This window comes from Macrobrachium rosenbergii, chromosome 7, assembly GCF_040412425.1.
Source record: "Macrobrachium rosenbergii isolate ZJJX-2024 chromosome 7, ASM4041242v1, whole genome shotgun sequence".
Classification (NCBI taxonomy): domain Eukaryota; kingdom Metazoa; phylum Arthropoda; class Malacostraca; order Decapoda; family Palaemonidae; genus Macrobrachium; species Macrobrachium rosenbergii.
The window spans coordinates 43,258,560-43,273,729 of NC_089747.1; the positions used below are offsets into that span (position 1 = coordinate 43,258,560).

Consider the following 15,170-nt stretch of genomic DNA (forward strand, 5'->3'; position numbering starts at 1 on the left):
GATTCACTGATCGGGATTATGAAAGAGAGAGAGAGAGAGACACGATGTTGATAGTTTAAAATGATGAGTCATGGGACCAAGTAAATTGAAGACTAACCATAACAAACCTCCAAGATGTGGGAAAGGAAGGAGGAGTTAGAGGATAGGTTATGAAGCGAAAAGGTCAGCAAAATTGACCTGATTTGTCCTTGCCAAAAGTGGGAGTTAAGATTGAACCATTAAGAGTAAAGTAGACGTCCTCAAGGAGGCGGAGTTTTATTCAACATAGGTCCAGAGTTCATTCTGATCAATTTTTAGCCAGAGTTACTTGAAAACCAAATTGGGTAGGATTGTGTCACTCGCTCCTCTCTTAACATCAAGAAATTTCTAAGTCCAGTGTGGCTGGCCGTGTGAAATAGTTTTGTGTAATAAAACTTATGAAAAACCGTGCCCGGTGAATACTTACCCCCTCCTGAAATTTAGAAAATATTAATAGACAATTTCAACCTAACTTACCGAGTCCCCTGCGTTACTATCAAATGAAAGTCAACAGAAAGAGAGTCATTCATATGTGGTGCAACGCAATACAAAGAAATACTGCATCGCATAACATAAAATTTGGTGGCAGTTTCGGAGGATTTCGCCCAGCGCACATTTGAAAAACATTAAAGTTCACGGCCCTAGAGAAATTTACAGAGACTGAGCAGTGACGGCGCTGAAACTAACTCTCAATTTAACAGCGCAAATAATCTCAAGACGGTCTTCAGCACTAGAAACACCAATACAACATCAACACTGTAGCAGAAGGGAAACGAAGCAGAACGAAATATTCCAAGAAGCAGTGAATCTTTTTGCGTCGATCGGAATGAAAAATTGACAGCGGTAAATCTCTGCCTAGTTTGAAACTTCCGAACATTCGCATAAGATCAACCAGAAATTAGTTTAATAATTATATATGACCATAATAAGAACAATAGTAATAATCACGGCATAGATCAGCGGTGATTTTTATAAGAAAACGAAATTTACGAAAGAAAGAATCAGCAACTCGCCCTATACTACGCCGATCGCAGAAGCGGAGAAGACGAAAACAAACAGTGTTGGCGGACGTATGAAAGTCGCTTATATCTACGTCAGTTCAGTGAACTTTTCTATCGTGTACGGACTTAAATACACGAAATTCCAAAAATTTTTGGTCGCTAAAAGGGAGACTTAGCGAAAAGTAGCGGTAGCAGAGCAGTGACGACGACGGCGACGAATGAGAGCGGAAGACGGCGACGAAAGAGAGTGAAGAATTCGGAACGGCGATAAAGTTTAGAAGTCAACGCGTTGATAACCGCCTCCGGAGAAAGGAAGTAACGTCTTCAATCAACAATTTGGAAGGGATTCCAAAATTTTTCTTCGCCAAATTCAGCAAGTACGGACTGGAAGTCGGCCGAGCTGTGCCGAATTATCGCTGGATGCTAACGACAAATTGCGCTCAAGTGCAATCAGCGCGATCTTCAAGTGCAAGGCGACACGAAGCTAATTGAATAGTAAACATTCATTCCTAGTATCGGGGAATTATCAAGAGAAATTTTTTCTCTGTGAATAATTAAATTTTTTTGTGTGAGTGAAATTTTATATAATTATTTTTCCTGCAGTGCGCAAATAATTTTTTTTAAACATAAATGATTTAAGTAAATTATTTTTCTTTTGATAATAATATTCTGAAGAATTTTTCCTTATTGTTGTACGAAGGAAATAATTTTTTTCTCATATTTAGTAATTTTTTTTTACGAAATAGAAATTTTCGTTCACTTGGTGATAGAGACAATTCTGTTTAAATTATTCTATCATGATAAATTTTTTTGTTAAACACTTGGCGCAGCATTTTGCAGTGGAACCCAAACAATTGTATACATAAATACTAATATCAGACTTTTTCAGATTGTGAGAGAGTCCTATGAAGGAATGAGTTAGGAAAAATTTGAATTTTTTTGTATAGAGGGATACAGTCAACTCAGCAAACATGCAATTGAAGTAAGTACCTGCTTCTCAAATTTTTTTTTTTCAATTTTTCATTCTTGGAATCATTGAATATTTTATGAATTAATATGAATAACACTTTGGACGAAGTTATCGCCCGACTGCAACAGACAAGAAGCGAAGACCAGGCTCCATATAACCTAAGACCTGTACCTGAACGACTTTCTAGACCAATTGATCCTAGTAATACTAGACCCAGACGTTCTCGTAGTCAAGGTCCCCCACTTAGTTTACCGAGTGCGCCTAACCCTTCAGTTGTAACCACTAACCCAATAACTTCCATTGTACCTAGAAATCCCAACATGGCGCAAGCCGCCGTAATAACCCAAGCCACTAGATTTTGTGGAACGGTAGACCCAAGTAATGTAGATAAAAGTAGATTAGAAGAATATGGTGTAAATCGATGGATAGCAGACACAGAAAGCAGAATTTCAGCTGCTGGTATCACAGATGAGAGAAAGAAAATAGATGAAGCACTCTTGTATGTTAGTATGGAACATGGTGATGCACATACAGTTCTTCATTCAGTACTTTTAGGAATATTACTCTGTTTAACGAATTCAAGAAACAGTGCTTACAGTTTTGGCAACCAGAAGCACAGAAAGATCCATGGTATAACATAGGAACTTTCCATCATCAGAAATATGAGGGTAATCACTTAGTTTTAGCCACTAGAGTAGAAGAAGCTATAGATAGAGTGACGACAGATATGAAAGCTGTAGGAATTGTTGTTGGAAGGAAGGATGAATTTGATGATGATGAAACAGATTTAGCTAGTATATCCAAGGTACTTAGATATATGTCATTAGGACCAATCTACGATGCTTTGGGTAAGGAAGAAAGAGTAGCCTTAAAGAAGTACTGTGATAGGAAGCCAAATGATGGAATTGTACAAACTTTGATGTACATAGAAAGGAAAGTAAAACAGAATTCATCAAGTAGTAGTGCAGATTTTACGGGAACCGTAGCTAGTGGAAACCCAAGAAATAATAGCAATCAGTCCAATAGAAACCAATCAGGGCAAGCTAGGTCTAGGTATCAGGGAAATAGAAATTCGTTTGATAGAAATGGTGGGAACAACAATAGGAGATTTAATCAATCAAATAGAAACAATCAAGGTAGGCCGCCAAATAGAGGTAACAATGGGAATACCACTGGAACTAATGGAAATAACAGTGGAAATAACAGGACTCCTGGACAGAGGGGAGCTAGTCAAGGCCAAAATTCAGGGAATAATAGGCCACAGTTCAATAGGCAGAGACAAAGTTGTGGAAATTGTGGTTATAACAACCATACAACCCAGAATTGTAGAAGAAACAAATGGTGTTCGAATTGCAATAAGACAGGACATTTGATCCAAAACTGTTGGTACAACAACCAGGGAAATTCTCAGGGTCTCAAAATAACCAAAGTACTCAGCCTAATAATCAAAATACCTCCCCAGTAACCCAAATCAAGGGGATTCTCAGTGACAATCACAGAGAGTGCAGCAGAAAGGTCCATCCTTACAGAAAGAAATAGTGACAGTGAATAAGGATGTGTCCCCAACAGACATTACTCGAAGTAATGAAATAGTGTTTTCTGTAAAGAATTTTAATACGTGTCAGGAAGAGTTGCCTATCATACAAGTACACTTAGAAGGTGTACTGAGTTCCATATTGTTGGATACAGGCAGTACTGTAAGTATCATAGATAAAGGCACTTTAACAAAACATATAGGTTGTGAGCTTTCCCAAATGAGAGAATCCTATAGGACCATAAAGGGGATCGCTGGAAAGCAAATAAGGGCTATAGGCAATGTCAATTTAGAGATAGAAATTCTAAATAAGAAATACAGGGAAGAGTTTGTGGTGTTGGAAGAGAAATATTTTCCAGCTCAAGCTCTATTTTCCTTCCAGGCTATGAAAAGATGTGGAATTGCACTAGATTGTAGCAATGGAAGAATAACTATCAAGGAAATTGATAGAGGAAATGTTTGCTCTCTTGAAGAAGAGGAACAGTTTCAGATAAACTTGATCACTTTACCTGAGACAGCCTCATCTGAAGAAGTAGACATCCAACAGATAGAAATAGAAGTTAATGCTAACCGGGTAGGACAGTGTGTAGAAATTCAATGATAGAAGAAATAGGAGAAGATAGACAAACTACTTTTAAAAGCCTAGAAGCCACTCAGGAGGAATTCTCAGATAGCAGGTATGAACCTGATAACTCAAGTGCACGACAAGTAGATACCTCCGAAGAACTTAGTTCTTTTTCCCAACCTGACGATCCTGACACGCTAATAGATTGTAGTCACTTAATAATAAGAGAAGATACGGAAGAGAAGTATCTCAATGAGGTGTTGCTGTTAGGCAACCTAAAAATGACAGAGATAGGTTCTGTGATACTACAAGATGAAAATTCAGATGATACTGATGTCTGTTACACTGCCGATGCACAGAATGCAGAAGAGATCTGCTTAGTTAGTACTGCCGATGATAATCTTGTAAAACTCAAATTAAACAATAGCGTTATACTGCATCCACAAGGTCTGACAAAGGTTTGTCTTAGAATTGTAACAGATAAAAACCTAGGTGATACAGATGTGTTATTAGTTAATGAAGACTTACCAGACTTTGTGAAAATGGACAATTCCCTAGTAAGACTTAATGGTGGAAATTGTACGACTTATGTTATAATTATTCTGACAAGAGACTAGAATTGCATGCCGGCATAGAATTCTGTAAGGGAATTGTGATTACTAACCCTTTACTAACCCTAAGTGAAAAAGCATTTGTCTCTGTAGCTGACACAAGAGTTAAATTAGAAAGGGAAGTAAATAATACAGATTTTCCTCATTGTAGGGACAGGTTAATACAGATATTAGAGAAATATAGGAGTGTTGTAGCAGTAACAGGAGATAAGTTAGGAAGGACAGATGTCCTGCAGCACAAAATAGTCATAGAAGATGGTGCTAGACCTTTTTATATACCTAACTACAAACTTCCAATAAGTCAAAGACCCATTGTAGACGAGATGGTTGAAGAGATGAAGGAAGATGGAGTTGTAATACCTTCTCAGTCACCTTATAATTCACCTTTACTGCTAGTTCTAAAGAAAGACGGTACATGGAGGATGGTAATTGATTACCGTAAATTGAATTCCCACACCATCCCTGATCGAATGCCAATGCCAGTCATTAATGACATGTTAGCTCAATTAGGAGGTGCCAAGGTTTTTTCTAGCCTCGATCTACTGAGTGGATATTGGCAAGTTCCTCTCGATGAAGAATCCAAGCATCTCACGGCATTCAGTACTCACAAAGAACATTTGCAATTTGAGGTAATGCCATTTGGTCTTACTTCAGCTCCTTTAACGTTTGTACGTTTAATGCTGCAAATCTTGGGAGATGTTGAAGACGTATCGGTTTATCTTGATGATGTAATAATTGCTAGTAAGGATGTAGAGAGTCATTTCAAGACAATAGAATTAGTATTAGATAGGCTCAGAAAGGCCGGTTTAAAGGTAAAAATTAAGAAATGTCAGTTTCTGAAGAAATCTCTAGAATATCTAGGACATGTTATCAGTGAACATGGTTTGAAAATGCAAGAAGGAAAGATTAAGGCTATTGTAGACTATCCAGCCCCAAGAAATTTGAAGGAACTAAGAAGATTCCTAGGTATGGTAGGATATTATCGACCTTTCATAAAGGGATTTGCTACCATAGCAAAACCATTAACTGAGTTAACTAGGAAAGATGCTAGCTATGAGTGGAAAGATGAACAGGAAGCAGCGTTCAAAACACTAAAGGATATGTTGATAACAGATCCTATCCTAGTTTATCCAGACTTCGAGAAGGAATTCTACTTAGCCTGTGATGCTTCAAGTACAGGACTAGGTGCCGTCTTGATGCAAAAGGATAAAACAAGGATGAGGACTGTATACTATGCCAGTAGAGTTTTGAATGCAGCTGAAAGAAATTACAGTACAACAGAAAGGGAATGTTTGGCATTAGTCTGGGGATTACAGAAATTTAGACACATTTTGCTAGGACATAAAATTAATGTTCTTACAGATCATAAACCCATTTGTGATCTTTTCAAGAAAAAGGGCTTTTACCAATAATATGAAGTTCAATAGATGGTTCGTTAGCGTATTAGAATTTGCCCCAGAATTTAGATACATACCTGGTAGATATAACACATTAGCTGACGCCTTATCTAGATCACAAGAAGAGAACGAGAAACAAATTACCACTCCTAATTTCGCCTTCAGTTGTCAAATCACAGACTTAGATTTAGACAAAGTTCGTCAGGAACAACAAAAGGATTCTAGAATAAAGGAAGTAATTGGTAACCTCTTGCAAGGTGAGAAAAATTCAGAGTTTCAATTGATAGATGGGTTATTGTACAAGACTTCAGACGAAACAAATGCTTGTTCACGTTTGTACATTCCTAATACACTAATACAAGACGTTTTAGAACTAACCCATTCATACAAGTTATCAGGACATCCTGGAATTAAGAAAACATGTAGAACAATCACTAGAAACTATTTTTGGCCTCGATGTAGTGAAGATGCTACTCGATTTGTTCAGAATTGTACCCTATGTAATATACATAAGGGGAATGTCAACGTTAAGGCTCCTCTGGAAATGTATCCTTCAGAATTAAATCCTTTTCAAGTAGTCACAATGGATTTCTTAGGTCCATTCCCGAACACCATCAGAGGAAATAAACAGATTTTAGTTTTCATTGACTATTTGACCAGATACGTAGAAATTGTTCCAACTAGAAACAGAGAAGCATCAACGGTGGCAGAAGCCTTTAAGTCTAGAATTATAACCAGACATTCATGTCCTCAAGTTTTGCTCTCAGACAATGCTGCTGAATTTACTAGTGACATTCTAACGAATTTGTGTGACTTTTATGAAATACAGAAATGTCAAATAACAGCATATAAGCCAAGCTCAAATGGAGCAGTAGAAAGAACAAATCGCAAGATAAAGGATGTTCTGAAAACATTGGTAACCCCTAGCACTGAAGACTGGGACTTGACTCTCGAAGACATACAATTTACTCTAAACAACACAGTAAATGAATCAATAGGAGAAACTCCTCATTTCCTATTGTATGGCTACCAAAAGAGAATGCCAAATTCACTTTTGGATGATGCTGCACCACCCAGACGTACGTACAACTACGAGGACTATATTGCTTGGAAGACAAGACGTACGTACGAGACCGTTAAAGTCACCAGGGCTAGATTAAAGGAGTTACATAAAAATCTAGTAAGTATTACAATAACAGATCCACCATACCCTCGTTAAAGGTAGGACAACAAGTTTATGTACTCAATCATGTTCTTGAAGGACCTAATATTAAAGTATCACCAAAATTTCGAGGTCCATATAGAGTTTTAGAAGTTTTGAAGTTGAATAAATTCAAGTTAATGCATGAAATTACCTTGAAAGAATCCATTGTACATTGGAACCACATTAAAGTAGTTCATTCAGAACCTTGGTCGTCTACCCAGTTAAAAGATTTGTCCAATAAAGATAAGATAGATAATAAAATAGAATCTTCAATGACCCCAAGGTATAATTTGAGAAGAAGGTAATGGCAAGTGCAATGGTAAACAAATGTAGTTGATAAGATTTTTACTGCTTGATAACATTATTTCAGCAAATGGATTGTATGATGGTGGTTGGCAGTGAGTCAAATTGTGAACTCACTCGTACAACTAAGGAAGGGAGCCATCATCAAGGAGCATGGCAAGGTTAAGATGATACAGGACCTAGCCATTGTTAAGATCCAGACGGACTCCATTATCGATCAGAGAGAGCAGTTAGTCCAGCTGAGCAATCAGATACAGGCAGGATTACAAAGTGTCCAAGATAGAAATTTGTACGACATGCTCTCCAAGTTGCAGAGGGACATCGATAGTGTTATGCCAAGGAAAGTAGTAAAGCGATCACTCATACCCTTTATAGGCGTCGCTTTACATAATCTCTTTGGAGTGGCGACCGATGGTAATGTTGAAAGGCTAAAGGAAAGAGTGGCACAACTTGAAAATTGGGCTTCTGAGCAGGGCACTGTCTATAATAAAGTAATAGGAAATGTCAATCAAAATCAGAAAATGATCACAGTGCTGAAAGAATTTGTGAATAGTGCCCTCCATAATGTTTCATCAGAAATTGCTAGAATCCATCAAACAGAAATGATGGAGCAACTGCTCATAGAAACAAGTAATTTCCTTCTGGAATACAAGGAATTACTCAATGCAATCATGATGGCAGGTAAAAACCTGCTGTCGCCTTTTCTGATAACCCCTAGTGAAATTGAAGCCATTATTCAGAAATGTGTTGTGAACAATCACTTGAAGCCACTAGTAGAAAATATAGTGGACTATTATGGCCTGATAACAGTGAAAGTGATAGCCAATCAAATCATACTAGTGATCCCTTTCAACAATCCAGACGTCAACTCATTGATGTCAGTCTATCCATTCCCAATGGTAGTAGATAATAAGTCCATTGTACTAGAAGGAACAGTTCGACACTTTGCCTTGCAGCATGATTCTTTCCTAGTGACTGAAATTCCCGAACATAAATTCAGGGAATGTGTCATGCTTAATGATGGTGTATATGTTTGTAACATTGTGAATTTCTATGAACCATTGAGTGCTCTTCATTGCCTAGATGATCTTGTAAACAACAAGAATGGTAAGAACCATTGTAAATATATACCGTTTACAGAAACTTTCAAGGCTCAAATCATTGATGATGAAATTTTTGTGTTCTCAGCAAACAGATTGAATGCTAAGATTGACTGTAAGTCAAACAAAACAGAAGTAGTTTTCATTAATGTACACTCATTTTCATCTGCTTGTGAATTGGTTATTTTACATAATTTGTATTACAAACCTACAGTCTTCACGACATACAGTTTGAATTTCAGTAAAAGTGTACATCAGTTTGCAGTTATTAACGAATTTCAACTTTCAGAACTGGAATTGGAGACATTCACAAAGCTAGAAGAGGTTCATACTTTCTTTCATATATATAAGACCGAGATTTCTCCTATCATGTCATTCATAAATGTCATTCTTTTGGTACTGTTTGCTTTAATTTCTTTTATAATTGTCAGGAAATTGATATTGAATAAGCTTACCTTAATTAAAGACATGATGGACAGAATCCTTCCTAGAGAGTGATAGCGTTTACCATTGACTTGCACTTGAACATTTGGTGATTGATTTTTTTTTATTTTACAATTTATGATTGATAACCAGAGTAATAGGCATTTGATATATTTACTTTGCCATAATTTTCTGCATTTAGTTTGAGTATTTGATATTCAAATTCATGCTTATATTGTTTGTGTTAGCACTATGATGCATTATAATGTTTCTTGCATTTATTGCTTGTTAGTAGAAATTATTGAAATTGAAGTAATTGACTATAGTCAAGTTGAGTTGGTTATCTACTTGCATTGTAGTCAATGCAGGTAGGTGACCGAGTGATGTTATGCAGTGAATAAGTATGAGATTCACTGATCGGGATTATGAAAGAGAGAGAGAGAGAGACACGATGTTGATAGTTTAAAATGATGAGTCATGGGACCAAGTAAATTGAAGACTAACCATAACAAACCTCCAAGATGTGGGAAAGGAAGGAGGAGTTAGAGGATAGGTTATGAAGCGAAAAGGTCAGCAAAATTGACCTGATTTGTCCTTGCCAAAAGTGGGAGTTAAGATTGAACCATTAAGAGTAAAGTAGACGTCCTCAAGGAGGCGGAGTTTTATTCAACATAGGTCCAGAGTTCATTCTGATCAATTTTTAGCCAGAGTTACTTGAAAACCAAATTGGGTAGGATTGTGTCACTCGCTCCTCTCTTAACATCAAGAAATTTCTAAGTCCAGTGTGGCTGGCCGTGTGAAATAGTTTTGTGTAATAAAACTTATGAAAAACCGTGCCCGGTGAATACTTACCCCCTCCTGAAATTTAGAAAATATTAATAGACAATTTCAACCTAACTTACCGAGTCCCCTGCGTTACTATCAAATGAAAGTCAACAGAAAGAGAGTCATTCATATGTGGTGCAACCAGACTATAAACCCTAAAGGACAGAGTCAACAGACTATAAACCCTAAAGGACAGAGTCAACAGACTATAAACCCTAAAGGACATATAGTCAACAGACTATAAACCCTAAAGGACAGAGTCAACAGACTATAAACCCTAAAGGACAGAGTCAACAGACTATAAACCCTAAAGGACAGAGTCAACAGACTATAAATATTAAAGGACAAGTCAACAGACTATAAATAAGAGTGTTATTAAAGAGATTTTCAGCCCGCAGAGAAAGACAAGTTACAGGAAAAGGTGATAAATAGATAAACATGAAAGAATAGAAAATAAAACTGATAAACTGAAATTCAGGAGACGCCAGCAGAAGGCAGGTAATGAATTTGTTCCTGTATTTAAATATTTGGATTGATTATCAGATAATAAGAGAAATAAAAGAGAATATAATTGAAAATACTACAAAGATCTTGTAATGCTTCACTGAACACTAAACCAATCATCCGTCGAGATGGCTTTGAACAGTGATGTCGAAAACATTGCTCTAACAAACTTTCTTCTCTCTCTCTCTTTCTCTCTCTCTCTCAAATCTCTCTTGATTTTCCATTACAATTAGTTAGAAGTCTCTCTCTCTCTTTTCTATTGCCCTGATTATCTATAATTAGATAAGAACAAATATCCGGCCAAAACACCTCTTTAGACATCACTCAAACACTCTCTCTCCAACACCAACGTTCAATCTTAGTAACTCAAATCGACTCAGTTGTCCCCATTATGAAAACGAGCGACGTTTCGCATCTGTTTTTTTATTCCACAAACTTGGACAAATCATTATACATAAAGTGTCGACCGAAAGACTTCTTTATATGTACCTAATTGGGACGTAGAATAAAAAAGATAAAAAAGGTTTGATATGCGTTTCCGTTTCTAATTTCCAATTATAAACTCTGCCACAAAGACTGTTATTCCTGCCACTCTTTTAATTAAGAATGTTATCTGGAGGAACTGTTCTTTCACAGATAGCATAAATCAATGTCTTTTTAAAAGCAGCTCCAATTCACGTCAGAGAACAGAAGAAGAAGAAGAAGAAGAAGAAGAAGAAGAAGAAGAAGAAGAAGAAGAAGAAGAAGAAGAAGCAAGAAATAAGGAAAGGAGAAAGAGGAAAAAGAAGACGTGCAAAAAGTCGCCTCCTAAAATGTTTTCGATTCTTCCCAGAATACAAAGGAAATATTTATTAGTCTCCAAATGAAAATAAATAAATAAAGACCACTGTATTTCTCAGTGTTTGTGAGAATACACTCATTCCTGATTCTATGTCATAATAAGCAGAGGATAAGTTTTCTTATTAATAAGTTCTATGTTAAAATAAGAGATAAATATTTTTTTACTGGTAGTTTCCTACTTTAGGATAAACCACATTTAAAAACTGTAACGGCCCTTTCTGAGCCTATACTTGATTTAAGTCTCTGTTTTATGAACAGAGGTTTGATCTCGCTTATCCCGAGACATTGTGCGATAGCAGTAACGTGAGCCGGCATCGTAAGTTATATCTTTCCCTAACTAAAATCTAAGGACTACTGGAATGAGATACTAAGTACAAAACTAAAACCCTTTATTGACAAAATCAACGAAAAATAACTTCTTAAAAATTACGAAGAATGAAATCCAATGTTTCACATAACTATCAGAAAATCTTCTAAGGAAATAAGGTTCCAAAATCATAAACCCCCCCATTACAGAAAATAACTCATCTGTCAAATCATGAACACGTCAATCAATTAAAACAGGTCATCTCAAATGTCATACCACTCTCATCCTCGTAGGAGTGAGAGAGGAAAAAGGAATAGGATTGGAGTGGAACAGAAATACCTGTGAAAAAAGAAACGTCACATTAAAAATCATAAAATGTAAAAAATTGCAGAAACACACATTTCACTGACAGGAGGTACCGTGTGTTCACAGTTCTGAAAAACAAAGTCTAAAAACGTATATGAATTCTTACTCACTCCACAAGTCCTCTGGGACAGTCTCCATGTGAAAAATCATACATCTTCAGACACACATGAAACGGATCTCACAAGTCCGATTCGAACAACAGTTCCTCCCATTATATTCATTATGTAACGCACGAACGAACGTACTTTTGTATGACATCATTCGAGGTCAAAGTTCGGCAAGACACGCCTCTGTACTTCAAGGCGTCACGAAGTACACGTACACACCATACATTATTAAGAAGCATCCTTTCAAAACCGGATTTTGTAACTGGTTCAGCTTCTAGAACGTTCTTTGCTGAAAACGCATTTTCCAGCCCGTGTCTTGTCACCAAGGTGGTTTCTTCGACCCTTGTGGTATGCGAATGTTTCAGCATTTTCCTATTTGCTGCGTGTAGTGAAAATGGACCCTGCGAATAGCTGACCCAACTTTTCAAAGGTCACCTTCGCGAGCCTTTACAGATTGCTCGGTCCACGCACCTGAGGTGGACCCCACCTCAAAATGTCTAGGTGCAAAACTTATATATATCTTATAACACAGATATTATAGCATAACCAGTTCATTCAAGAAACGCATTAATCTAGACGATTTCACTCCTGGTACTGCCCTCATGACGAAAGGCCTGCGACTGCGCACGCCAACGGTGGTCCAACCAAGACGAAAGGCTTGCGACTGCACCAATCCAAGCTGAATGTATTCTCGCGTCTCCCAGCGATCCGACGAAAATGAATGGCTCGCAAATCCTTTTTGCGCCAACCCAACGTCTCCTCGAAAGTACGGCAACATGAAGACATCCTGCCCGACATCTCTCCAAAGTTCTGGATCGTCCCACCACAGTGCAGAAGTAACGTTGACTGCTTTCTCATATGTTGAGGACGGTGAAGCTATTCCAACCTCTCCATTTCGAGGGAGTGGTATTTTCCGTGAGTCGGTCATATCGACAGTCATATCAAAAGTAACTCGTCTATTCCTATACCATATTATTACTGAACCAAATAAGACTACTAGTACAAAGGTCATATGTTCTCAGTGTGAAACAATTCCAAGTTGGTACCCGGAATTTCCACAGTCAACTCACTACCAAGTACACTAACTCTAAGGAACTATTCATAAAAATTCTATCCAACAGAAAAAAGTACTCAACAACGAAAGGCAATCCTAAACATCTGAAAGGTATCATATGTCGTAAAAGACATCAAGGTTCTACTCCGGTTAGCGAATATTTTGCAATACCTGACTAATTCTCAACAAAATAGCAATTGACATAATGGCAATCGCTCCTATGATCCTAACAACTACCATTACTCATGGTATAGCTCCCTTAATTTTTAAAGAGAACTGAAAAATCCAAATACTCGAATTCGATATCCCTATCAAAAACCTTCCTAAACCTCTCCTAAATCCTAACCGACATATCCCAACCCGAAAAAGATCAGACCCGTTCGGTCCGATATACTAAGTACCTCCCCAAAAAAAAATCCTAAACAACAAAGATATTGCGTCAGATGATAAAACACATCATAACACAATAACACACTAACACACTAACACACGGGTCAAATCTCGTATGAAATTAGCCCATGTCTCAATTCCTAAAATCATATGAAAGAAAACCATTAACTCAAAGTAACCCATTACTATCGCCAAGTGCGAACGATGAAATCCTTTAACCGCAGTTGCGATCCATATAAAAAAACAAAAACTCAAATTCATATATCTACAAAACTCTACGGTATTCTGCACACAATTTACACTAAGTACTGCAGCTTACATCAGAAATCACAACGAACCCGAACTATTAAAAATTGTAAAACTCTACGGAGTAACGTCCTCCTGAATTACAACAAACTACAAGTCATGCCCATTTACAACCCATTAACACCCGAAAGGAAAAAATGACCCGTAACTACCCATTACCAAAACAACAATACAACCCAGGAATGCATCCATGCTAATACCCATTAACCCGTCTTTTAATCTTAGAAATATGTGTCAAACGAGACACACCTGTGTTTTCATTCACAACAATAAATCTATTTCCTTTTTTGCTTCAGGTCTATACGGGATTATAGATACTTTCTTTATTCCCAGTAAAATTAGCAAGACCGTCTAAAGTCTTATTAATAAACTCCCTACCATTGTCTGTGATCAGACATTCAGGAACACCATATCGACAAATTATCCCCTTAAAGAACGCTATAGCAACTTCCTCAGCTGATTTGTACTTCAGTGGGAAAATCTCGACAAAGCGAGTTAACTCGTCAACAACTACTAATAAATGTCTATAACCATAAGCGGACTCTGAGAAGTTACCCAGAATATCCATATGCACTCTCTGAAACGGCCTATGTGGTATGGGATATGAACCCAAACGACACGACACTGTCGTCGCTGGCTTATTCGCATTGCAAATAGCGCACTTCTTCACAAAGGCTTCTACTGCGGAAAACATATTTTTCCAAAAAAACTTTGACCTGACGTTTTCATACGTCTTGTCCACACCTAAATGAGGCGAACCAAATTTACAATGTACAATGTCTAGAACTTGTGGCACTAGACTCTGGCACGATGATTTGTGTAATCTCACCCATGCTTTGAGTACTTCTGCAAGTTATACTTAACTTTCTCACCAATAAATTATTCTCCAACTCTAGACCAGAAAAAGGCAACTTATACCCTTTCCTCGGTGAAACTCCCCTAAGAAATGCCTTAGCATCTGACAACAATTTATCTTCATCTTGCTTTTGTTCGAGCAAGCCTATGTCCCAAGTGACATTTTCACCCGTAATATAACACACTGCGTTACTCTCACTATCACGAATAACAATCTCTCCCGAGACTGCCGACTCACTATTGGATATTAACACAATAACGTAAATATCAATTTAAAGACTGCCGAATATTCTTCAGTGTTGCTGATCTTTAAATCTAATTCAATGAACAGCTGTAAGCTGAAGGTAACTTTAACGGGAACAAATTCCTTTAACGTAAAATTCCACAATTCCTACCAAGAAAAATACGAAAATATTCCATAAACAAGAAATGACAGAAGCTACGTATATTGGCAACAGAGTCACAGAAATCGATATATAAAAAAACTCTC

General features: G+C 37.2%; 1 protein-coding gene across 1 annotated transcript; it reads left to right on the forward strand.

The window, feature by feature from the left end:
* The first annotated feature begins 299 nt into the window (after window positions 1-299).
* Window positions 300-9,960, forward strand: LOC136840351 (uncharacterized). The gene is made up of 3 exons (XM_067107044.1): window positions 300-1,514; window positions 1,909-2,001; window positions 7,671-9,960. The coding sequence occupies exon 3, from the start codon at window positions 7,771-7,773 to the stop codon at window positions 9,199-9,201; it is 1,431 nt and encodes a 476-aa protein (XP_066963145.1). The 5' UTR covers window positions 300-1,514; window positions 1,909-2,001; window positions 7,671-7,770; the 3' UTR covers window positions 9,202-9,960.
* Window positions 9,961-15,170: the final 5,210 nt, after the last annotated feature.

Excerpts from the sequence above, each read along its gene's own strand:
- LOC136840351 (XM_067107044.1), top strand. The coding sequence starts at position 7,771 with ATGATACAGGACCTAGCCATTGTTAAGATCCAGACGGACTCCATTATC.